General features: G+C 40.5%; 1 protein-coding gene across 1 annotated transcript; it reads left to right on the top strand.

Moving 5' to 3' along the window:
* The first annotated feature begins 581 nt into the window (after positions 1 to 581).
* Positions 582 to 14,203, top strand: LOC106543670 (keratin, type II cytoskeletal 7-like). Its single transcript, XM_014059729.2, has 9 exons — positions 582 to 1,315; positions 2,375 to 2,592; positions 3,039 to 3,099; positions 4,607 to 4,702; positions 6,682 to 6,846; positions 7,895 to 8,020; positions 11,491 to 11,711; positions 12,988 to 13,019; positions 13,107 to 14,203. The coding sequence occupies exons 1-9, from the start codon at positions 731 to 733 to the stop codon at positions 13,433 to 13,435; spliced, it is 1,833 nt and encodes a 610-aa protein (XP_013915204.2). The 5' UTR covers positions 582 to 730; the 3' UTR covers positions 13,436 to 14,203.
* Positions 14,204 to 26,109: the final 11,906 nt, after the last annotated feature.

Genomic DNA, 26,109 nt, shown 5'->3' with positions numbered 1-26,109 from the left:
CAAAGCTGTAAGGGTTGCCTCTGAAAAAGCACTGCACTTTCTCCCTATCCTATCCAGCAAAGCTGTTTTCAAATAACGATTTGCTGAGGCGATGTTGATGCTCCATGAATTGCAAGTTGAAAAACCGCTCTTAGGATGCCAAGGGCAATTTTCCACATCGAGGCATACTCAGGCTGTAATTGCGGGCGTGCTTTGGGAATTGTGAAAGCCAGGCTATTGCTTGACAGTCTGCACAGCAGCTGCCTGCCCTGGGACTCTGCAATTTGAAAATCAGATGGAGAGACTGATACCATTGCCATTGAGAATAAAGGCAATTGCTCTGTGTCAGGTCTACTCATCAGCTACAATAATCAAGCTTAAGACCTCTTAGTCACTGAATATATTGCACGATTGCTGGTCCTCCTCCTCATCTTCGCCTTCCCTTTCTTCTTTTGGTAAGAAGGGCTGTGCTAATGGGTAGAGTCAATGTTTGGTAAACTGGAGATGAAGATCTGTCAACCACACCACGCCACGAACACAATATAATGATATCCTCTTTCCCGCCCATGCAAAATCAAATCCAACACCTCCCTGGAATATATAAAAGGGAAGCTGATTCCAGCTCTGGATCCAGAGGGATTTGGCTTTCTTTGGGATCAGCACTCTCCAGCTACTCCTTTATTTTAAACTTTGCTCCAGCTGCTACTAGGCCTCTTCATTCTCTCTTTGCTCCCTTGACCTGAACACAACAATGTCTTTCCAGACCATCTGCCAAGGCTCCAAGGGGAGCAGAAGGGGCTACAGCTCGTGCTCTGCTTTTGGTGGCGGCACCGGAGGAGGAATCAGACGTAGCTATTCTTCATGCAGAGGATATGGTGGCGGTATGAGAGGCCAATATGGTAGCAGGAGCCTCCATAACTATGGTGGAGTTACAAGGATTTCCTATGGATCTGGCTATGGAGGGGGCATCTGCGGGGGATATGGTGGTGGCTATGGAGGAATTGGTGGTGGCTATGGTGGAATAGGAGGCAGCTGTGGAGGAATAGGAGGTGGTTATGGGGGAATAGGAGGTGGTTACGGAGGAATAGGAGGTGGTTACGGAGGAAGAGGAGGTAGTTATGGAGGAATAGGAGGTGGTTATGGAGGAATAGGAGGTGGGTTAGGTGGTAGAGGACTTGGCGGCCATGGATCTGGAGGTATTGGTAGTGTCCAAGTAGATCCAAATCTTCTGCAACCGGTCCGGGTAGAAATTGACCCCCAAATACAGCACGTAAAAAATCAAGAGAAAGAGCAGATCAAAGTACTCAACAACCAGTTTGCTTCCTTCATCGACAAGGTAGGTTAACAGAACAGAAAGTGCTACATTTTTGATTGATGTCATGGAATGCATGTCAGGTGGTAAAACTTGATGCAATTTGTGCTTAACAATCTAGTAACATCTAAAGTTCCTGATATGAGTTCATTTACTAACCCTCTTTATTTGGAAATTGCATAGAATATCCTAAGAAACTTTGATATCATGAGACCTACAAAGATTCCTAGTAGCTATATAAATGCTTCTGTTTGTCGGGCTCTTGGAAATGGATATTTAGTGATGAATGGAATAGAAGCAAATGTCTGGGAAGAAGTAGAAAACCAGGAAAAGTGATTAGGGTGTTCATTAGGGTAGATTTTTCAAAATGATTTCAGGATAACAGAAAGGGTTGCCACTTCTAAAAACTAGCATGTGTGGAATTTATAATACAAAATATAATTGATTGCCTTATATATGCCTGAATGTTTTCAGACAATTAAAAAATAAGATATTTTGTAATGGCTAAATCAGTGGCTGGCCTCCAAACCTTCCTACCTAAGCTGTAACTGGAGTTGCCAAGAATTAAAAAATGGCTCAGTGCAAATGCCAAGCCTGAAAACTATCACAAGCTTTTCAAACAATGATGCCTTGTTACTCAAACATTTGTGTCCATCATTTGTAGTCTATTAAGAAAGAGGCAGCATTTGCATTTCTTGAATGAGTCTGTCTGGAATATCCTCGCTCAGCACAAATAACCACATAGACTCTTGTAAAGTCCCTGGACCAGAATAGAGTTTGAAGGATATACAGTAGAACCAAGCCCTTCATTGATTTCCACTGGCAGCTCCACAGAAGTCCAGTGAGATTCATGAATTTCTCAAAATGCTTGTGTCCTCTAGATCTTCATCTTATTCCCAGATGATCAGAGTTTCAATTTTACAAAGAAAAGAAATGTGAAATAGAGAAGGGAACATGAAGAGTTTGTCCTGCCTCTCAAGTTAAGGTTCATTTAGCTGGAAGGGTCCAACTTTGCTGTTATTTTTTCCTACAGTTATCCCAATGTGTTGTGATGGCAACTTTCTCAAGTAATTTCTTTTATAGGTTCGCTTTCTGGAGCAACAAAACAAAGTATTGCAAACCAAATGGCAAATCCTACAACAGCAAACACAAGGCATTGGCCCAACTATGAATTTGGATGCCCAGTTCCAGCAGTTCCTGAATAGCTTGAGGAATCAGATTGAAAATATCCGCAGCCAGAAGGCACAGCTGACAACAGAGCTCCAAAGTATGCAGCATTATGTGGAAGACTTCAAGAACAAGTGAGAACCTCAGAAACAACAGACCACTGTGTCCCTTTCAGCTTGCAGTTGGATGATAGTCTGTCCCCCTGATGAGCACCAGATCACAAGAATGCCACTGATCACAATTCTTGAGAAACTTTCCCACAAAGAATGCTCTTTGGACATGCTGCTCCAAGCCCTGGAGAACATAAATATTGCAGTCCAATGTTATAGATATAAGGTTGGGGAATAACATTACAACCAGTGTAGGAAGTTGGTTCCATGAAGAGGGTGGGAGAATTAATTTCTTAATGCTGCTTTGACAAATTTGTTCACATTCTATTCATTGTGTTTATTATGATAGCTGTGCATTTATCTTGACTTCTTGTATTTAGTATTTAGCTTGGCTTCTGTAGTCTATATGTGATTGCAGTCAAAGTCCTGGTCAAGAAATCAATAAACTAACTTTGCTTTTCCCCCCCTAGGTATGAAGAGGAGATCAACAGGCGCACAACGGCTGAGAATGATTTTGTTGTGCTGAAAAAGGTGAGAGGGGAACATCTGGCAGTTTGGGTAGAATTAAATTGTTTTTTAAGATTTCTCCAACTTTTAAGAGCTAAGTCACCATGGTCAAAAATTTGCATGACCTTCCAATGTAGGCCTACCTTTTTGTTGTTCCTGATGCTGTTGCCAAAAACGCTACATGATGCAACTATAGGATTATAGTCCATATTTGAATCTCATTGCATATGGAAAAGTAGCATGGTATCAAATTATGAATCCCCTTAATACATTTGTTTTCCATCATCAGGGAGCCTGACATATTAAAAGGTGTTTTGAAATGATGCAGAACCATGAATAGAAAGGAGCAAATCTGTAGATTTTTGTTTGTCAAGTTCCATTTGTCAAGATTAAGATATTTTTTTGCCAAGTTTATACAAAAATGTGAATGCATAATAATTTGATGCACATTTCTCTTGTTTAGAGATATATGCATGTTCACTAGCAAGATTGCCATGAAAAATATGTAGGTTTTGCAACTGATTTCCTCTCACATACTGTATGGTATGGTAGTTCTCATTCTCATTCTCATTGTCTCTCTCCCTCCCTCCCTCCCTCCCTTTCATCTACCTACTTATAATCTATCTAATCTCTATCATCTATCATCCCACATCTCCTAATCTTTATATGGCTTTTGTTATTAGCGAGCTGCATTGCCAAATTCAGACAATTAGAAATGTTGAATAGCTAATTTTGGTCCTCAGAGTTGGCTAAAAGTAATAATTTGACATTGAAATTGAAATTAAAATTTATTATCCTCTCCTCTTAGCCATTAATAGCAATAGCAATAACAATAGTTAGACTTATATACCGCTTCATAGGGCTTTCAGCCCTCTCTAAGCGGTTTACAGAGTCAGCATATCGCCCCCAACAACAATCCGGGTACTCATTTTACCCACCTCAGAAGGATGGCTGAGTCAACCTTGAGCCTGGTGGGAATTGAGCAGCCGAACTGCTGAACTGTAGTCAGCTGAAGTAGCCTGCAGTGCTGCATTTAACCACTGCGCCACCAATATATATACACATATTTATAAATTCAATAGCTCCTGATATGTTGGATAATAAACATGTTCTCCCTGTAATTCTCCCTTTTAGAGTGAGGTTTACACTAGTCAAAAAGATGTAAAAAGGTGTCTGCTTCACCTAAGCTTTGCATGGAGCCTATTGCTTCATTTGTATAAAAAGAAAGGTATCATGGGTTGAAGCCTGCCGATACCTGCTGTGATCTGAAAAAGTTTGCTGTCTGTAATTACTCCATGAAGAACAGAAACAGCAATTTTGTCCTGCTTATATGTATTTTCTACTGTATTGTTTCTTCACATGCTGCTGATGTGGTCTTTCAAAAACAGAGAGCCAAAGACTTAAAATTAAACAACCTAACAGGAACATACAGGGCTCTTTGGGTAGACTTGCTAAAAAGAGTTTAGGTATGGTTCAACTGGTGATGAGACTTGTTGAAAATTTACACTGACATTTTTCTGGATCCTTGCAGGATGTGGATTGTTCCTATTTGTCCAAGAGTAACTTGGAAGCAAGAGTTGGTGCTTTGGCTGAGCAGATTAACTTCCTGAGAAAAATCTTTGACGTGGTAAGGAATGGTTCAGTTCTATTGGTTAGCAGTAAAAGGTTAGGTCCCACTGAACCCAAATTCAGATTTCTCTTTATGTAACCCATGAATCTTTTCTTCCAAGAAAGAATCCTATTTCACAAAGGGCATGTCCACAGGGCACACTTTCAGTGAATTTGGTTACAAGTGCAAAAAAACTCCATGTTATAACAGCAAATGTTCTTAGAATGGTGAGATGGCTGACTTTTTCTTCCTTTCTCACCCACCTAAAAATAAAGGTGTCTGGAGACCCTAGACTTGTGATGGTGAGCCTATGGCACATGTACCAGAAGTGGCACGCAGAGCCCTCTTTGTGGGCATGTGTGCCATTGCCAGTTGCTCTTCTGGTTTCCGATACGCAGATGTGTGCTGGCCAGCTGGTTTTCACAGGCACCGGAGCGCCAGAAAACCACTTGAAAATGGCCCCCAAAACAGGGCATTTTCCAGGTGTTTTTAGGCTGTTTCCAGGCCATTTTCAGTCTGGTTTTGGCCTGGAAATGGTGTGAAAATGCCCCCTCAAATGGCAAGGAAACAGCCCGAAAACCAGCCTGAAAAATGGTATGAAAATGGCTCAAAAACCAGCCTGAAAATGGCCCGAAAAATGCCCTGAAAAATACCTAGAAAATAGGCATATGCCAGTTTGTCTTCAGGTTTCCAAAACTCCAGCATGTATGTTCTGGTTTGAGCACTTGGTACCGAAAAGGTTCACCATCACTGCCCTAGGCACAGGATGGAGAAAAACCATTCCTTCTTCCAGTTCTCTTTTATGGGTAGTCATTGACTTACAACAGTTGCTTTAGTGATGTTCAAAGCTAAACAACAGCACTGAAAAAAAGTGATTTATGATCTTTCTCCCCACAACTGTTGCAGCATCTCCATGGTCACTTGATCAAAATTCAGACATTGGGCAACTGACTCATATTTATGATGGATGCAGTATGCTGGCACCATGTGATCAGCTTTTGCAACCTTCTGACAAGCAAAGACAATGGGGAAACAGATTCACTTAACAACTGTGCTACTAACTTAACAACTGCAGTGATTCACTTAACAACTGTGACAAGAAAGGTCATAAAATGGGGCAGAACTCATCACCTTTAGCAACAGAACCTTTCGACTCAGTTGTGGTCATAGGCTGTGGACTACCTGTTTAAATAATCTTTTTGTACACCACTATTGCCACAAAAAATATATCCAGATGCCACAAAGTTTAGTTAACCCCTCTTCAACTATCCCTCCTGAGTTCGAATGCACACAGGGCCATAGTAAGGTCAATAAACAGGGTTCAGTAGCCTTCATCTTAACTCTCATTCTGAGCCTGTAGGGAACTTCAATGACATGCTACCTCTAACCTTGTTAGGGGTCATTGTGTGGTACAAACAAGCCCCTGACAGACCCAGAGCTTAAAAAGAAGGAGATGAAGCATCACATAAAGAGTAATCATTGGATAGAAGATCAAAACTAGATAGCCATGATGTGACGTATGCAGGGAATCCTCACTTTTGCTTACTAAAATCCTCATTATGTTCTGTCATTCATGTTTTGTTTTTTACTGCTTTACCACATTTATCTTTATTGTCCTGACACTTAGACATTTATTTTTAACTGAAAGTCATAATTCTGTCCTAGCTTCCATTTGTTTAAAAAGTTTACTTCCTTTTATTTTGAAAAACTATGCTTTGTATTTGCAATTGAAACAACTCAGATCTGAAAATCTTTCAAAAAAAGTGTGTTTTTTTAAAAGAAAAATTTTACAGGGAAAGGTGCAGATTTGGCCAAAGCTTTTTGTGTTACAGAATGAAATAAGCTGTTCCAAAAGAAATACAAGACGGGGGTTCTAAATAAAATTATGAATTTAAAAATGCACAGTATTGGGAGTAAGAAAAATAATTCATGAGTGGTGAAACAGGAAAAGTGAGACAGATTGCCATCCTAACGCATGCTTTTTGGATTTGTTATAGGAAATCTCTCAGTACCAGACTGGAGGCCAAGACACCTCAGTAGTAGTGAGCATGGATAATAATACCCACTTGAATTTGGAAGGTATTATTGATGAAGTAAGGAGCCAGTATGAAGAGATTGCTCGCAGTAGCCGAGCTGAAGCTGAGGCTTGGTATCACTCCCAGGTAAGTAATCGCACTGATACAAGGAAATAAAATCCCCTAATTTATCTTATGCTTTTCCGGGAAGCAAGAACTCCAGAAACTACAGAATCACAGAACATTGCAGAAGGGACTTTCCGCTTCTACTCATTTGCTGAGACTACTATTTAAATGATTGTTCTCTTTCTCCATGCAGTCCCTGCAAATTGGACTTTAATTTCTCTCCGGACTTCTAAAACCAAATTTGTAGTTCCCTCACCAAAATACAATATTGATAATTCTCTGAAGAAAGCATTGGCAGCAAACGCCATGATTGATATTCTCAGGACAGATCAGCTTTCCCCTGTCTGGCACTTTCCAAAGTTGTAGAATACTTATCTTGTAGGTTCTCAGCTGTGCTCACTAGGGATTCTGGGAAATGCAGTCCTGCCTCATCTGGAAGAGGTCAGATTGAGAAAGGCTGGGAGTGATGAAGCCTAAAAATCTGGCCAAGGGCAACAAGTCAGTCCTAAAGATGTCCAATCTCAGCGCTGACACACAGGCTAGAAATGAACATGAATAGTGAGTTGTGGGGACCCTATTTTAATCAATCTTTTAAGCTTCTTCATTTTCTGAAAGAATGTGACAAAAAAAGCAGTTATCTGAAGCAAAATAAGCCTTAGTTATCCATGACAGATATTGATACATTGTTTGTATAGACTCTTCAACCATGCCCAGATTCAGCCAATTACCATATGACTTAAAATGATTTCTCAGCTTCTGCATCTTGGTCCTAAGATCTTAAGTCCTGACTCCATAGTCAGTACTCACAACGCTTTACAAAGCCCTTTCTGGGAAGCTCGATAATAAACTATAATCAATATAAAGTGTGAAAGCCATAGCTCTTTGAATGTGGCTGAAGTACAACTTCAAGCATCTATTACCATTAACTATGCTGGCTGGGCCTGCTGGAAATTGTAATTTAGGAATGTTTGTTTGGCCATTCTTTGTCATCCCTGAGCTATTCTGCTTCCATTGTCATCCACTGGGCTGATGCAGCAAGATGGATAATTACACTTTTTTTACCCAACAGTTTGAAGCGCTGCAGCACACAGCAGGACGACATGGTGACAATCTGCGCAACACCAGGCAGGAGATTCAAGAGTTGACTAGGAACATCCAGAGACTGCGTTCAGAACTTGAGCATGTCAAGAAGCAGGTATGGAGTGTGCAGGGAAGGATTACGATTCAATCTCCTTAGGAAATCCAGGTCACTCTATGAGTGTCGAATTCACCTCTACAGAGGGAAAGAATCTCTTAGTGAGAACTTGCGCAAAATCTTATGAGGTGCCTATTTTTAAAATCATTTATTTTAAGTGACTTTTTAAAATCATTTGATTTAAGATCTTGGAGCATTTCTGTTTGTCAGGCAGATAACATTCTGACTCAGTAACAAGACATTTCACTGAAACTTGTCAAACTCCTTTTAAATTGCTTCTCCCATCCACATAACTTATTGCATCATCATAGCTGAGCCCTCTTGTACACAAGATGAATTGCATTATCTTTATGTAAGTCCAGGTGTGACATTGTTGGCTTGGCTAGCAAAATGGAATGGTGAATTACATTGGTTTGGGGATAGTATCTTTTCTGCGGTAGTTGAAAAGGAAAAGCTGGGTACCAAGAAAGGGCTCTGATTCATGGTAGAAGACTGGTTTGGCAGGAATAATGTCTTAAGAGTCGTCAGGTGGGGCTGGAGAATCTTCATAAATCTTTAAATCTTAAAGATCTGCTATTTGTCATTGTCAGCAATTCCGAACTGGATGAGCCAATGGTTCAAATGTGTTGCTCTTCTGAGCCTCTTAATAATTTTAATCTGCTCTTCAGTGGTTCATGGGAGAACATGTTGCAAGTGGGAACCTCAGGTGTTGATGCATATATCTTAAAAGAATCTATTCTGCTACACATATTTAATTAGTTTACTTTATTGTTATTGCACATGGTACAATGAAATTAAATGCTGTCTTCAGTGTACAAGCTTTTGTTCACATAAAGGTTTAAACCTTCCCCTTTGCTCTTGCTGGATTCACTATTCCTGTCATTTATCTTTTATTATTCTTTATAAAGAATCTCTTCAGAGTGATCATCTCTAATTATGAGACATGTCCCCCAGCCTCAGTCAAGGTCCATAGACTCTGTTTGGGACTGGGGAGGGAGCAATAAGTAAAGCCTTGTCCCAAAGATGCTTTTTTCTTTTCCAAGAGGAACCTGGACTTTCTTTGTTTTTCCTTGTCATCCAAGAAGTTTCTTCAGTTCTTCCGAAGAAGCTTCTTGGATGAGAAGTGAAATGCCTTCAAGGAAAAACAAAGTAAGTCCAGGTTCCTTTGGGAAAATAAAGCATCTTTGGGACAATCATGACCTGGATGACTGAAAATCTTCATAGACAATTTAAACCTTGCTACAAAAGGCTTTAAAATAGCAATAGCAATAGCAATAGCAGTAGACTTATATACCGCTTCATAGGGCTTTCAGCCCTCTCTAAGCGGTTTACAGAGAATCAGCATATTGCCCCCAACAATCTGGGTCCTCATTTTACCCACCTCGGAAGGATGGAAGGCTGGAAGGCTGAGTCAACCCTGAGCCGGTGAGATTTGAACCGCTGAACTGCTGATCTAGCAGTAGCCTGCAGTGCTGCATTTAACCACTGCACCACCTTGGCTCTAAAAAGCTTCTAAGATTTGTCTTTTCCGTGCTGATGCCTGTAGATTGCTGAAGTGCATTAGGAGATTGTTAAGCAAAGTAAGAAGAGTTCACATTTCAGCTGTGCCTAGATATAAGCCCATTCACAGAAAATTACTACATTGGTCTACCATAGTATAGCTGGAAAAGGCCTTCTGAAGAGATGCTTGATCTGGCTTGATATAAGGAAGTGTCTTACAACTCTCCCATCAACTCAGAGGTGGTATAAGGAAATCACCATCATACTTGGAGAAATAAGGCAAACAAAGCATCCTAGTTCACAACCTCAAAACTGAAAAGTAGAAGGAATCATAGTAACGGGGTTCCATGTTTTAAAGGAATGATAATTAAAAAAAAGTGGAGTGTAAAATGATTTACCTCTCTAACTCCATTATGTGCTGCTTCAGAAAAAGAATAGTAGCAAAAAAAAAATGTGTCAGAGAATCTTATATTTAGGGCTTGCCTGGACAGAAATTCGGAATCCATTAGAGTTGGCAGCTTATACATTCAAATAAATAAATTATTGTACAATTGTATCACAGCGGCCAGTTGTTTCGCCGGATTTGGCATTGGTTACTAGTCGGGCCCCACCCAGGGGCCTAGGACGTCGTAATGTATTTTCGTAATATGCGTGCAGATCCAAGCAGTGCGGCTTTTTGCATTTGACTGATGGTGATTTTGTCAATTTTTAACTGTTTTAAATGTAATTCCAGTGCTTTTGGAATAGCACCCAGTGTGCCAATTACCACTGGAATTACCACTGCTGGTTTGTGCCATAGTCGTTGAATTTCGATTTTTAAGTCCTGGTATCTTGCGATTTTTTCATGTTCCTTCTCGGCGACCCTGCTATCACCTGGTATTGCGATGTCTATGATTGTGACCTTATTTTTCTAATAAATTATTATTATTATTATTATTATTATTATTATTATTATTATTATTAACAATAATAATAATAATAATATGTTTTTAAAAATTGGATTAAGCATCTGGGCTGACAGTTGGAACATGAGAATAAAAAAAAGACTGTAATATTCAGAGTGTTGAGCCCTTTTATCATTGCTGAGCATCTACATTAGAATAGAATAGCATTAGCAGAGTTGGAAGGGAGCTTGGAGGTCTTCTAGTCTAATCCCCTGCTTAGGCAGGAAACCCTACACCATTTCAGACACATGGCTATCCAATCTCTTCTTAAAAACGTCCAGTGTTGGAGCATTCACAACTTCTGGAGGTAAGTTGTCTCACTGATGAACAATCAAATTCCCAGGACCAAGGAAGTCATTTGTGTTTCCATACTGAGCATTCTGCCACCAAGGCAGATTCCTTTGTAACATATAATATGAACAGAAGCATTTCTTAGATCCAAAGTCCACTTTTTTTTAAAAAAAGCAAAAGCTATATTGTATAGAAAGTATATTTCTGAAATAAGCTGCATAAAGGAAAATAGCTTACACTGGGGAACTTACGTTTTAAAAGCCTACACAGAGGAAATGTAAGTTAACAAGGAATGACATCATGGAAATTAATACTAGAGATTGATATTATCTTGAGATCATTCATGTTAAAACGTAATTAGAGATAATAATGTTAAAATTGCATTTGGATAGTTGAAAAAAGGGTGAGTTTTAACAGATCTTTAAAAAAGAGAAATAAAACAAAACAGTGAGCTCAGAACACGAACATGAATTAATTCTTTTTCTGATCTGGACAGCTTTAGCTCCCAAGTGCTACCACGCAAGTGATAGTGCAGAAGTATCCCATTATTTATGGTGGGTTTAAATTTATGCACATATTTAGTGCAGAGAGAAAAACTCAGAACCTTTGGTAGAAGCTGCTGGAAATTTTTCCAAATGAAATAGAATCACAGCATGGTAAATACTTCATCTAAAAGGAGTTTAAAAGATGTCCATGAGGCAACTAGAGCTGTTTGTTATCTCTCTTGCCTTGCAGTATGCTAAATTGCAGTCTGACATTGCCGAAGCTGAGGAACGTGGTGAACTGGCTCTCCGAGATGCTAAGCAAAAACTGCATGACTTGGAATGCGCCTTGGCGAAAGACAAGGAAGAGCTGGCTCGCCTCCTGAAAGAGTACCAAGATCTGCTGAACATCAAGCTTGCTCTGGACATCGAAATTGCCATGTATAGGAAACTGCTGGAAGGAGAAGAGAGCAGGTTTGTCTGCTGGTCTCTTTAAGGAGTGGGATTGGTTTTCAATGGGCCAAGGGCCTACAAGCTAAATCTAGCTAAAAATCTACGAACAGATGTAAATGATGTCTACTTAAATATCTGAATAGTTGGAGATTGTCTTGTCAATATTTCACACCCTAATTTGGGGAAAGAGGTTTGATTTGGAACTTCTGTCGTTCTGACTTGCCTTTGGAAACATTGATGTGCTTCATGCCACATGGGTGCTCCAGGTCTCACTCTCCACCTTACCTGGATTTCAAAGGTGTTCCCTTCAGAGGTGGGTTCGTACCAGTTCAGACCAATTCGGCTGAACCGGTAGTGGTTTGGCAACCAGGGTCGCTGGAACCAGCAGCAACCCAGGCCTGCCACACCCCCGAACCGATTCTCTTACGGAGCCGCCATCTTGATTTTTGGTTCTGCCCATGCGCAGAACAATTGTAATTGCACAAATTTAATTTTTTTCTTTTTTAAACATTTTGCGCATGCACAGACCTATTTTTGTGCGAATGCGCAAGCATTTTTGCGCGCGCAGAACTGGCAGTAATGCCAGGAGCAATCCACCCATTTCCCTTTGTGGATTGGTTTGCAGGTAGGACATGGGGATTCATGAGAAGGGGGACTCCACCTTGCAAACAACAAATTGGATAGGTGATTTGTGCTTGTCAGTTTCAAGCTGCAGCTCATAATTCTATGATTCATATATAGTAGACCAGGGGTGTCAAACTCGATTTGATTGAGGGCTGCATCAGGGTTGGCTTGACCAAGGGAGGATAGGGGGCATGGCTGGGGGGCATAGTCGGGGACATGGCTAGCTCGACATCACTTGTCGAGGCTCCATTTTCAGCTGGCAGAGGCGGCATGCGCGGCCTACCCAGACTCCATTTTCGCTGTTAGAGGACTGCAGGAGGCTGTTGTGGCTGAAAACAGAGCCCGGACGAACCATGTGCAGCCTCCTCAAGCTCTGCTTTCACTGGCAGAGGCCATTGCAGCTGAAAGTGGAGCCTGGCAGGGTCATGTGCAGCCCTCCCAACCTCCGTTTTTGCTGGCAGAGACACTGCGGGCCAGTCTTTTGTTGTTTCCAGGGTGGCTCCACGGACCAGATCTAAGCACCCAGTGGGCCAAATGTGGCCCACTGGTTTGACACCCCTGTAGTAGACTATCATATGGAAATATCACTCAGCCTATTCATAGACAACGCAATTGTCTATTTCACGAAGGATAATTTTGTTCAAAAATCACCTGTGTTTTTTGCTTTAAACAGGCTCTGTGGCTCAGGATCTCCAGTCCATGTCTGTAAGTACCTTATCCTTTCCCCTTGACTATATTTACAGTTTTTAAAATTGTGAAGACATGTGTACTAACTCTGTGTTTCCTTTACAGCTGTGCGGGGTGGTAGCTACGGTGGTGGCATTGGAGGTGGCATCGGTGGCGGCAGTGGCATTGGCGGTGGCTTTGGCGGCGGCATTGGTGGTGGAATAGGAGGTGGCATTTGTGGTGGCATTGGAAGTGGTGTTGGCGGTGGCATCGGCGGAGGTAGCTGTGGCTACGGAAGTGGAGGCTACGGTGGCATTATAAGTGGTGGAGGGGCTGGCGGCTCTGTCTGTGGAGGAGGAGGTGGATTCTCTCATGGCTCAGGAAGTGGTTCCGGCACTGTCATCCGAAGAACCACCACATCCAGCTCGTGCACCAAATCAAGTGGAAGATATTAGCCATCTCTCCCGGTCCCCCCAAAGGAAAGGAACATCTTTTATCTGCTTGTGTTAACACAACTCTTTCAGCCTCATTCTGGCAACCCAGAAAAGAACAAACTGTGTCTTCTAAAGCCCAAGATCTGATCTCTATTTCCTTCCCAGAGGAAACCTGCAGCCAGCCCCTGCTGAGGAGGTCATCGTCCATCTCACTTCTCTTGCTTTCGATGACCAGTCATGAAATGGTAACCAAATTCCATTTTAGGACATCCAAGAGAGAAACGCTTGAAAGAAAGGGGAGATGAATCAACTACGAATCTGGGTTTTGCTTCCTTCAGTATGCTGTATATATTTGGCCTAATTGGTGGCTGCCAAATAGTGATAAGCATGAAAGAGATCTTTTCTCACTACCTGGAATCTTCTTCCCACCAATGGTTCTCTTCAGTCTTGCTATAGTTCCCTGCTTCATTGAGGAGATCATGTGTTTTCACTGTATATGTTTGGTCAATGTTAGGCAAGTCAAACTTGTACTGCTAAGTTAAATGCCAATTTCCTTGAACCACCACTGCATTTTCACTCAACAGTTGGGTTTGCAGAAAGACAGGGTTCTGCAGAATCCTGAGCAACAACAATTCATGGTTAAGAAATCAGGAATCAAGGACTGTACTTTGAAAACATTCAATCTTGGACCAGTTCTGCGGATTATGTTGCACCTATCTTCATTTCTTAGGCTTTCTTTCCCATTTTCTTAGGAGCTGATCATTTTCAATAAACTGCAGTCAAGTTAAATGTTCTCTCTCTTTTTTTTTAAATGGTTGGTTTTTACACATATCATTTTACTTCAAAAAAATGGGCTATCCCTGAAATGGCTTGCACAAACTCCATGTATTATTTTCTGGGAAATAACACTTTATGAAGATTTAGTCTTTTATTTATAATTCTATATTGGTTCATCTGAGAGTAGGCCTCACTGAATTAATTTCCTTTAGAGCAGTGGTTCCCAACGTGGGGCCCACATCCCATGGGGGGCAATTTGATTTTTAATTGGGGTAATTTGAACCTTGTTTAAACCAAGTTAAACCCAGCCTTCTTGGCTTCCTCTGCATGAGTAGAATGCACTTTTTAAAGTAAAATAAGAATTATATGTCACCGGGGTGGGGGAAGGGGCGGCATCAGGAATTTAGAGATGCTTAGATGGGGCATGGCCAAAAAAAAAAGATTGGGAACCATTGCTTTAGAGGATGCATACATTGGGGATACGCACCTATCCCTAAATATGGTTCCCAAAAAACAGCAAATAATAAGGTTGGGAATGTGGACTCAGACAAAAAAAGTCATGATTAATTGGTCTATTCAGTGCTACTTATTTGGAGTGTGGCAAGCTCTGATTTCAAAGAGCATTTATGATTGGGTGAAACATAGATCTGTGTTGCGCGCACTATCTGTTAGGAACTCCTGGACCTGTGGCACGGTCTTCTGTAGTTGATTTACAATCCTAGGAAAAGACATGATTGACTGATGCGCTGGGTGTTTGTTCAGAATCATGTTTTTCATGGAAACCAGGGTTGTGCACAACCTTGATGTATTCCACAGGCCAATTAATAAAGACCCCTTTTGCCTTAAGGCCAGCAATATCCAGTTTAAAATAGATCAGCGTGACATAAGAACAGCCAAACTTAAGCATTATGATAAATGGGAGTAGTTTAAGTATGGATGCTTCATGTCAGTGAATTCAACACTGTTTTAAGAGTCTTAACTTTGGTTGGATTTTAGTCATTTTGGTTGTTGCTGTTTTTAAACTACCTACTCAAGGTGTAATTTTGAAAAAAAACATTGCTTTGTATTCAGAATTGCGTTAATCTAAATTTGGAAATTTTAATTTCAGCTTGGATGCTTCATTTAGCCTTTTTTGAGTTTGCCATCCACAGAATCTCAGGACTACTCCTTATTTCTCAAAATGATTTTTATCGGGCTGTTTTATCTCCTGCTTATTATTTGCATCTGTTCTAAAAATTAGGATAGTATCCAAGAAACTATCTCATGTCGTGCTGTGAAGTAGACTTCATTACCCCTGAGGTAGGCCAAATAGTTGACTCTCAATGAATGAATGATATCCTGTGCATGTCAGAACACAGATGTGCAATGTGGCGCAGCCCAAGGATGCTGGATCAGTCTGAGAGTAGAGGATAATTCAATTTCATGTCATTAAGAATTTAGTTGGCATTTGGTTGGCTCTGTGATCACTGATCTGAAACTGCACTAAAACTAGATAGCTGAGGTGTGTGTATGTGTGTGTTTGTGTGCGTGCATGCGTGTAAGTTGTCTGCTCTTCTCAACAATGCAAACCCAGCATTTCTGCCTCCTGCCTCCTTTCAATATCCTAAATGTTCATCATCAGTAGCAACTACATGCCTCCTTTTGCTGCATCATCAGCTCAGAATTATGCTGGGTGGGATGCGATAAGGTTGGGTGGAATAGATAAGAGGCTGCAGTGTAGCAAGTACGTGAAGGTTATCTACACTATCTTTTCCTGTAGTAGATAGCTTCCTTCTTTCCTCAGCTACTATTGCTCTGTCATTTCAATGATTTCCTCAGGACATCTTCAAAGATACAAAGGCATCTTCCTGTGTAGCCTTTTCTAGAATCACCCAACCGCTATTTTGCAAAAATAAGAGGCTTCTGTAATAACTGAATGATGATATGAAGACATTTAATACTTGGCTGCTACAGATCCTGGTTAGTGGTGAACTGGAGATAAATGCATACTGTACATAACAATAAAGGAGAATATTTGTAGCTCAGCGACTAGCACTGATGAGGTTACCTAGTTTGGGTAATGAAATGACTGCAAGAAAATAAGCAAGCTCAGAGAGCATCAAGGACATTTCATACACTGTATGTTTCAGGAAGGAGACATCGACATTGAGGGAGTTAATAGTTGCAGATTTTCAGTCTTGATGTTCTTTTTCTAAATAATTGTATTACACTCTACAAAGGTTGCAGTTGACATTTCTTAAAAAGAATGATATAATAGTATCTATTGAGTGGAATCTAATATAAAAACACCTTAAACTTTGGAAGAAAAAACTAGTTTGCTATATAATAAGTTATTTGTGTAAATAAAGAAAAAACCTTTTATTAAACTATGTAAAGAAAAACCATAAAAAATAAAAAGAATACATTAAAAATTAAAATGAAAACAACAGCTCAAACAATTTAACCAACAAAACTTAAAAAAACCTTACATATACGCACACAGAGAGAAATAAAAAATAAAAATGTCATCCTATTTAAGTAAATTTATCTTATATTTTTGCTTTCAAACATTAAAATAATTAACATTAAATTAAATCTAGGCTGTAAGGAATCATACTGTCTGGTCTGGTCTTTCCTTAATACAAGGCTAATTCAAAAGTTTGAATTAATAGCTGACATACCTCAGAAGGAAGTTCTAATCTTGAGTGGTATGCCAAAGATTGCCAATTGACTGAGAATAATTGAATAAAAGAGATCAAAAAAAGATGGAAGGAATATGAAATATTGTTCAGTAAAAACATCAATATCCAGTATACCTTAAAAGATACCCCCTACTTAGAATAACCTCTAATATTAGAATATGAAGTTATATCAGCATTCTGGTCATTATCAAATTGAAAGGCTATAGGAACCAATGGAACACCTACTGAAAAATGGCAAGCAAAAGCAAAAGAAGAATAATCAGTCAAGGTTCCCACAAGCAAATCTAAAGATTAACACAATGACCAGCCTATTGGAGGAGGTACATCTACATTCCAAATGAGAATTGGGGGGGGGGGATATGGGAGGGAGGGAGGGGGAGTATGGCTCAACCCAGATGAAGCCAATAAAATCAGACTTGCAGTCACCAACATCCTTTGCTGCAGTAATCCACCCAGAAGCAACTTACAACAATAAGAAGAAAAAGCAGTCACCAACCTGAGGAAAGACAACAGCATAATCATTCTCCCAGCAGACATAGGTAACGCCATAGTGGTGATGGACACGTCTGACTACCAAGCCAGACTATTCAACCTACTCCAATACCCCATTTACAAACCTCTAAACACAGACCCCACCACCTACCTGGAAAAAACCACCAAATCCAAAATAAAAGCCTCTCCCATCAGTGAAGAGATCCAGCAAAGAATCATCCCCAGAGAGAAATCTTCCTGATGCCCCAAACTCTATAGCTTCCCCAAGATACACAAAGAAGGAACACCACTCAGACCCATAGTCAGCTCCATAGGCTCACCTCTACAGAATCTTGCCAAATTCCTCGCCAAACAACTCCAACCCTACGCAGAATCCATCACCTCACATCTACAAAACTCACTCCACTTCATAGAAATAATAAAGAAACAAAACCTACAACCCAGCGATCTACTCGTGAGTTTCGATGTCATATCCCTCTTCACCCAAGTGCCTATAAAAGAAGCCTTGACAGCTATCCAGAACAAACACAACCCCCCTAAACACATCCTGGACCTGACCAACCACTGCCTAACCAACACATACTTCATCCATAATGGACAAAGATACAAACAGATAGAAGGTGCACCCATAGGATCACCCCTCTCACCCATCATCACAAACTTATACATGGAACATTTTGAAACTAACGTATTAGATAAATCTGAACACAAACACAAACTCTGGCTTAGATATGTTGATGACACTTTTGTGATTTGGCCACACGGGAAACAAAAACTGGACAACTTCCTCACATATCTCAACAGCCTATACCCCAAAATACAATTCACTATGGAAATAGAAGCAAACAACCAACTTCCCTTTCTGGACGTCCTAATCTACAAAAAATCCAATGGCTCCCTAAGACACACCATCTACCGGGGGGAAAAAACACACCAATCGCTACTTAAACGCACAATCCCATCACCACCCTGCACAGATCAACTCCATAGCCAAGACCCTCATCTCTAGAACCAAATCCCTAGCCGACAAAGACCACCTGAAAACTGAATTACACACTCTCACAAACTTATTAATTGCCAATGGATTCCAAAGAAACACAATTACCAACCTAATCCAAAAGGAGACACCCCTCAAGAACCGAGACACAGAACAGGACAATGGCATCACCCTCCTCCCTTACATCAAAGGCATTACAGATAAAATCAGCAAAATTCTTCACAAACATAATATCAAGACAGCCTTCGGCACAGACCAAAAAATAGCCAATATCTTAAGAAACCCCAAAGACAAGATCCAGCTAGAAAACCAAGTTGTCTATGAAATACCATACAAAATCTGCCCAGCCACATACATTGGACAAACTAATAGGAGAAGAAATGCATGCATCGCAGAACACAAGAACGCAGTCAGAAAAGAAGAACAAACTTCCTCCCTCTTCTAGCACCTTAAAGCTACAGGACATATGTATGTATATGATGTATATGTGTGTGTGTGTGTGTGTGTGTGTGTGTGTGTGTATGTATGTATGCATGTATGTATATATTTCAAACTTGCACAATATTCTTATTTCATATGCTGATAAAGTAATCCTCAAAGTTATTGTTAGATTAGAGCCCTACATAGAAAAGTAGGTGCCAGATGTTCAAGATGGTTTTAGAGAAGACCAGGGAACAGGGGACAATATTTCTAATGCACATGAATAATTGAAAAAGCCACAGAATGCAAAAATTAGACACTATGTCATTCACTGATTTTAGAAAAGTTTTTGATTGTGTCAATCACATCAAGCTGTAGTATGTGCTTAGAAAAAAATAGAATAGAATATCTCATCGTGGGAAAATTATGGACAGTCCAAACAGAACATGATGAAACCGACTGGATCTACATTGGGAAAGAAGTGAGACAAAGACATATCCCCTCCCGTTACTTATTCAACCTACATGTTGTATATTTTGGGGGACTGGATTGGGAAGAGCCAGTTTGGTCTAGTTAAGTACTTGGTTAACTAGACATCAGGCAACCCCCCCACCCCCAGGAAACTGGGGGAGCCAAGGTGGCGCAGTGATTAAATGCAGCACTGCAGGCTACTTCAGCTGACTGTAGTTCTACAGTTCGGCTGTTCAAATCTCACCGGCTCATGGTTGACTCAGCCTTCCATCCTTCCGAGGTGGGTAAAATGAGGACCCGGATTGTTGTTGGGGGCAATATGCTGACTCTGTAAACCACTTAGAGAGTGCTGAAAGCCCTATGAAGCGGTATATAAGTCTAACTGCTATTGCTATTGCTAACTGTGTATTGTAGTCCCACCTTAGATATGAAAACCAGCTGGATGACTTTGGGCCAGTCACACACTCTCAGCACAACCCATCTCACATGATTGTTGTTGGGAAAATGGAAGGTGAATAGGTATGTTCACTGCCCTGAGTTGTTTATAAAAATAGTAAAGATAGATATGGTTTTAAACCTGGAGGAAGGAACATAAATAATTTGCACTACGGTGGTGACACTGGTCTGATTGCCAAAACTTCATGGGGTCTACAAAACCTAATACTAAAAGTCAAAGAGTGCAGTGAAAAAAATGGGGCTAAAATTGAACATAAAGAAGACCAAACTAATGGCAATAAGAACAACAACCAGCCTTAGAATTGATAACGATAATATACATTTCATGGTCAGCCTTTTCTTCCCCAACTTTTCCTTTTCCTTCTTCTAATGTTGATCTTTATTCAAAAGGCATCAAGAAGAACTGCTTTGAAGAATTGAGAATAGCTTTGAAGTTTTAAATCTCACTGATAGAGAATAGAGGAACTATGCAGTGGATTTAAAGGGATTGTTAAGGGAAGATGTGAAAAGAGACTGACAAAAATGAAGGAGAAGAAAGGAAATTGGATGTCAGAACAAACAATGGAAATTGCTCAGAAGAGAAGAGAAGCTAAAGCCAATAACAATAAAAATCCTAGGAAGGAATTTAAGAGTTTTAGGGAGCAAATAGAAGAGATAAGAAGTAGCATTACAGCAATGTTTGCAAAGACATAGAAGATGGAAACACACTTTGAAAAACAAAAAAAGTCTTTCAAAAAATCTCTGAACTAACAAAATGATATGTAGTTTCAGCCTTTGGGGAGCAACCATCAACAGTAAAGGAACAAATATGATTAAATTTAGGCACATTTATGTCAATGATTCTAAAGTAAGGTCCAACTGATTAAATGAGAAAGAAATCCATTCTAATTTCAAAAGGGCTTCTCTCCCTGCCTTTAAAATTAGGCCAGCAAACAATAGTGATTCATCTCTGAACCACTTCTATAATCCTATTGCATCTCTCTCTCTCTCTCTCTCTCTCTCTCCCTCTCTCCCTCTCTCCCTCTCTCCCTCTCTCCCTCCTCCCTCCCTGACAGAGACAGAGACAGAGACAGAGACAGAGACAGAGACAGAGACAGAGAGAGAGAGAGAGAGAGAGAGAGAGAGAGAGAGAGAGAGAGAGAGAGAGAAGAGAGGGAGGGAGAGAGAGAGAGAGAGAGAGATGCCAAGGTTGAGAGGCATTGGGTTAGAGTATGGCCTTCTCTTCTTGGAGTACAGGCAGTCCTCAGCTTACGATCACAATTGAGCCCAAAATTTCTGTTGAAAATTTCTGTTGCTAAGCAAGACAGTTTGTCTCATTTTATGAACTTTCTTGCAACAGTTGATAAGTGAATCACTGCAGTTGTTAAGTTAGTAACATGTTTGTTAAGTGAATCTGACTTCCCCATTGATGTTGCTTGTCAGAAGTGCACAAAAGGGGATGATGGCCACCCTCATACATATGAGTCAATTGCCAAGCATAAGAGTTTTGGTCACCGGATCATGGGGATGCTACAATGGTCATAAGTGTGACAACTGGTCATAGGTCACTTTTTTCAGTGCTATTGTAACTTCAAACCAGGGGTGGGTTTCTCGCCCCGTTCCAACCGGTTCGGTTGGAATGGGGCCGGCGGCATCCTCATGCACGCCCGCAGTGCACGCATGCATACTAGCGCCTGTGTGATGCTCCAGCTGCTCCTGGAGGATCGCGCAGGCGCTGTATGCATTCTGCGCATGCGTGAAAGCGCAGAACTCGTCAAAACCGGGTAAGAAATGCAGGTGGGCGGGTGGATCCTTCGGCGTTCCCGGAAGTTACTTACTTCTGGGTTCGCCGACCAACCGGTTCGCGGGGACCGCCGCGAATCGCCTGAAACCCACCCCTGCTTCAAACGGTCACTAAATGAACTGTTGTAAGTTGAGGACTACCTGTATTGGTTCTGCTATTGCCAAGATTGAGCTGTAATGCTACAAGTGGAAGTGAACATAGTAGTAGAACTTGCAGCTATTATCTGTCTTTTCTTCTTGCCTGTTTCTTCTTCTGCGAAAAGTACAAAACCAAATCTTTTTTTCTTCATGTCAACAGCTAGGTGTGGATGTTTGGTTTGGCCATGCCTATTCCCGTTCTAAGGACAACACAATTTCCCCATGTCATATGTTGCTTTCCATCTGGGACATGTGCAACACAACTGAAGGGGACGTGAGCGAGGCCTCCACATAACAGTCAGGATGCCCAATATCCTTACAACCTCCTACCTGGATTAAATGCTTTACTGGACCTAAAGTAAGCAGCTCCCTAGAAAGCCTTTCTGCCCCCAGCCAGGGGGTTGGTGTAGGTTACCTCTGGAAGGTCCTCAGCAAACCCCTTACAAAGTCTGATGCACAAGGTACTGGCACTGCCCCTTCTCCATTCATCAGTTGATGTTAAGTCTACTTATGGGAGATTGGAGTGGATGCATTGCAATGATTGGAACAGAGGATAGAGAGCATGCTGGAGGATAATTTGATAGTGCGGCTCCAGAGAAAAATTATCAGGAAAGGACAGAATGAAAGCTATCAGAAAGAAGTGATGATTTACAGAAAGATGAACTAGATTTCTAGATTAAGATGAACCTAAGGCTGAAAACCCAGGTGGCACTATTGTAGTGGCAGTGATGACCAAGCAACAAATCCAGGAGTGAAGATGAGCTGCAGACACAAAGGTCAAGTAGAACTTGTCAAAGGACACATTAACTAAAGATATTAACGTGGCAAACAATTGTCAATCAATAACAACTAGACCCAGACTCATCCTGATATATTTACTCACCATCATATTTGTTCTACTTTTCCGTAATCTGCTTGCCTACAGTAAGCTTCAGGTCAGCACTAGACCTTGAATTCCTGGCTGACTGATAATTTTTAGAAATACCTATTTTTACTTCTGGAGTGTGCAAAGAGACAGAAACTGGTATTTAAGTTTTTCTATCATGCTAGTAACAATGATAGGAATATAAGGCACAGATGTGAAAATAAAAATAAAGAGCTAAAATTAGCAAGAGAAAAAGCAGCAAAAAAGGTGCAGGTTCAGTTATTACTCGGCCTTCATGGAATAGTTGTTTTTCAGAGGTGATTGCATTCCTGTATATTTTCTTTTAATAGCCCTCTGGACTGATAGATTTGTCATGCCTCAATTGGCCCAGAATGAAGGTGGAGACACAAGGAGACTAGTCAACTCAAAGCTTTTGATGATTCCAAAAAGTCATGCTCAAAAGCTGGGTTCCATCAATCTCTTTCAACCATTTATTCATTTTTCAGGGACTTCAGCTAACCTGTCCCCAAGTCCTCTTTAGCCACACTCCAGTGGTGGGTTTCAATTTCTTTTAGAACCTATTCTGTAGATGTAGCCTGTTTTGTGGGAGTGGCTCGGTGGTCATGTGACCAGGTGGGAGTGGCTTGGCGATTGTGTGACCAGGTGGGCATGGCCAAGTTGGAAAATGTGGTGAAACTCACTTAACAAAGCTCTTGCTTAGCAACCAAAATTTGGGCTCAATTGTGATCATAAGTTCTGGCAGGCCAGGAGAGGGACTGTTCCAGTACGGGGGCCCCGGAAGCCACAATGTGCATACCAGACAGGACTGACTGAAACCCACCTATTCCACACTCAGACACTCAGAGAGGGACATTGTTCATTTTTATCCCACCTTTATTATTTTTATAAATAACTCAAGGAGGCAAACAAACTGATACTTGTTCCTCCTATTTCTCCACAACAGAATTATGATTTACACGGACCAGTTGCTGACATGTCATGGACCTGTGCTGGTCACACATCAATTTATAAATGATACAACCAACAATTAGTCTAAAACCAAAAATCTAAATCTGCATTAAAAAGCAGCCAGGAGGTTATTCTTTGGATGCACTAGATATAAACTCCTCTTGACTTCCACTTACATCCTCAAGCACGGTGCTAATCTCTAAACTCCAGCTCCAAAGTTGAAATAATGGATCTTGTATTGATTTTAATGGGAGAGAATGCTAAAAGAAGTAGAAGAGAGAGGAAGGGAAACATCACTTCCTGATTTCCATTCACTCAGTTTCACGTTTGTTTTTAACCACAAACATTTAGGCAGAGTAGCTGAGTCTCTCTGGTTTTTGTTTGAAGGTCAACATCATGTCCATGGCAACTATTGACTGAATACCTCAGAATTATGTTCTGAAAAGCTTCAAAATATACACATCCGATATTTTCTAAACCCTGAACTTCTGAGAAATATTTCTATTATTTATTATTCATCTACTTTAAAAACACGCTATTCCACTGCTAATGATCAGTCTCCAACCAAAAAATTTCAAAATCAATTCAGGAATTCTTACTATGTTCTTTTTGAAGGAAAGGCTGGAGAGATGAATGCCATAAATTGTTGTCCATTCCTATAGATTACTAGTCAAACCGGTCAAGACTGACTGCATTGCAGAAAAACAATTAAAAAGGCATTTGAAAGCTTTGCAAAAGATTTTTAGTTGTCAGATTTAATAACCGTCTAGCCAGTTAATTATACGGAGAAAGTTCCTTGAAGTTAAAATATCTGTGAAGAATTGCTAGATAAAATAAGGGCGAGGTAGTCCCGAAGAAAATTAGTAATATTTAGTGGGTTTCAATAAAAATGGAATGGCGCGAAACCAAGCCCATGAATACTTCAAATTGCTTTCATTTCACTTGTCCAACCAAGTTACTTTGGGTAGTCATACATAAAGGATCCCTTTGGGGAGAGGCTATAGAACTGCATTATCTCTTTATAGGCTGCTACCATCACAATACAGAATTGACAATTGAATGCAAAAATTTTAGGATGAAGGATGGGGTCAGGATAGGACAGACGTAATTAGATCTCTCCAAGGTGTAAAAGCAGGGGAGGAGTAAGCAGAAACTCTGCCTTTAATAGTCTCCATAATCTTAGTAGGGACAATTATCATTTCCCAAACTATGCTTTTCAGGAAGGGCTTCCAATGGATGCAAGTTGATTTGGTGGTGGCCCTGAACTTTCTTTGGGTGGGTTTGCTGGGACTGGATGAGACAATAGCAACTTTGGTAATGGTCAACATGATCTCAGCATTTTTAGTTGTCTGCTGAGTGGCATTCAAGAAGAGATCATTAATCCAAGTCTGCTAGTACCACTTAAACTGGAAATTGATCCCGAGATTCAAAATATTCACAAAGAAGAAGAGCACATTTTCCTGTTTCATCAACAAGATTGATGAAATTGAATATTATGATGGTGTTTAAACATTATGATAAGCTAAGCTTCAACTGGGAAATTAGCCTAGTCATAAACGCTGGTTTCTGCCTCTTTAATTGAATTTCCAGAGTTGTACGAATCAGGGATACTAGATTCTTTTGCCTTGAACATATTAGGAAAATAAATCCTGAACAAATAATTTTCCAGGAGGAAAAAACAAGCATGTGTGGTTTACACAACCAAGGAAGATAGGTTAGACAAACTTTGGAAGGTTCCTAGCTACACCTGCTAGTGGGCAGGTGTGTTTGGGTTTATCACTAAGGTACAAGAAAGGAAAGATCAAATATTTTTGTTCTGCGTCATAGAAAATATTTAGCAATACTCCTAACTGATAGACCCATGATTATGTGTTTCCACTTTTTAAAATGATGATCGGTGTCTTTTATATTATGAATATTTGTCTGGGATCAATAAGATCCTGGATCCAAATGCCTTGCAGGTGTTTTGAGACTTTCCGGATGAGATCTGATTTATAGAAGAGGTGCCTGATAAATTTTGTGATGCCCTCTTTGCATCTTTCTCTAAAAACAAGAGAAGTAAACTACAGGGATATCTCATTACTGTCCATCCCAAGCAAGAGTTTTGCCAGCATTCTCCTGAACAGACTTGCCACTCTTAGAAAGGAACTTCCTGGAAGCTCATTATGGCTTTCGGCCAGAATGAAATATAGTAAACATGATATTTGCCAGGAGGTAGGTCTACGACTTGCCTTTTTTGATTTGACAAAGGCATTTGGCATTGTAAATAGGGAGGCTCTCTGGATCATCCTGAGATACTATAGATCAGGGATGGAGATAATTTATAGCCACTTTACGATCTGTGAATTTCAAGTCCCAAAATTCCTGAGCCAGCAATGTGGGAGTTGAAATCCACAGGTCATAAAAGGGTCATAGCTGTCCACCCCTGCTATAGATACCCAAGGAAATTTGTGAACTTGATTCTGCTGCTCCATGCCAAAATGACAAGTCCTTACAGTGATGATATGTTACTTGCACTTGCCATTTCCAATGGGGTGAAGCAGGGTTGTGTACAGGTAATTCTCGATTTATGACCACAATTGAGGCCAAAATTTCATAATGGTCGTAATGGTCATAAGTCACTTTGTTCAGTGCTGTTGTAACTTCA

The sequence above is a fragment of the Thamnophis sirtalis genome, unplaced genomic scaffold (genome assembly GCF_051295495.1).
Source record: "Thamnophis sirtalis isolate CommonGarterSnake01/CBP01778 unplaced genomic scaffold, rThaSir2_p1.2 scaffold_3, whole genome shotgun sequence".
Classification (NCBI taxonomy): Eukaryota; Metazoa; Chordata; class Lepidosauria; order Squamata; family Natricidae; genus Thamnophis; species Thamnophis sirtalis.
Note: the sequence above shows the minus strand (reverse complement) of the source record. Positions and strands in the feature narration are given on the sequence as shown.

Bases quoted from the DNA above. Each gene is read 5' to 3' on its own strand.
- LOC106543670 (XM_014059729.2), top strand. From the start codon at position 731: ATGTCTTTCCAGACCATCTGCCAAGGCTCCAAGGGGAGCAGAAGGGGC. The intron at 1,316-2,374 runs GTAGGTTAACAG...TTTCTTTTATAG, and splicing joins TTGCTTCCTTCATCGACAAG to GTTCGCTTTCTGGAGCAACA. The intron at 4,703-6,681 runs GTAAGGAATGGT...GATTTGTTATAG, and splicing joins TGAGAAAAATCTTTGACGTG to GAAATCTCTCAGTACCAGAC.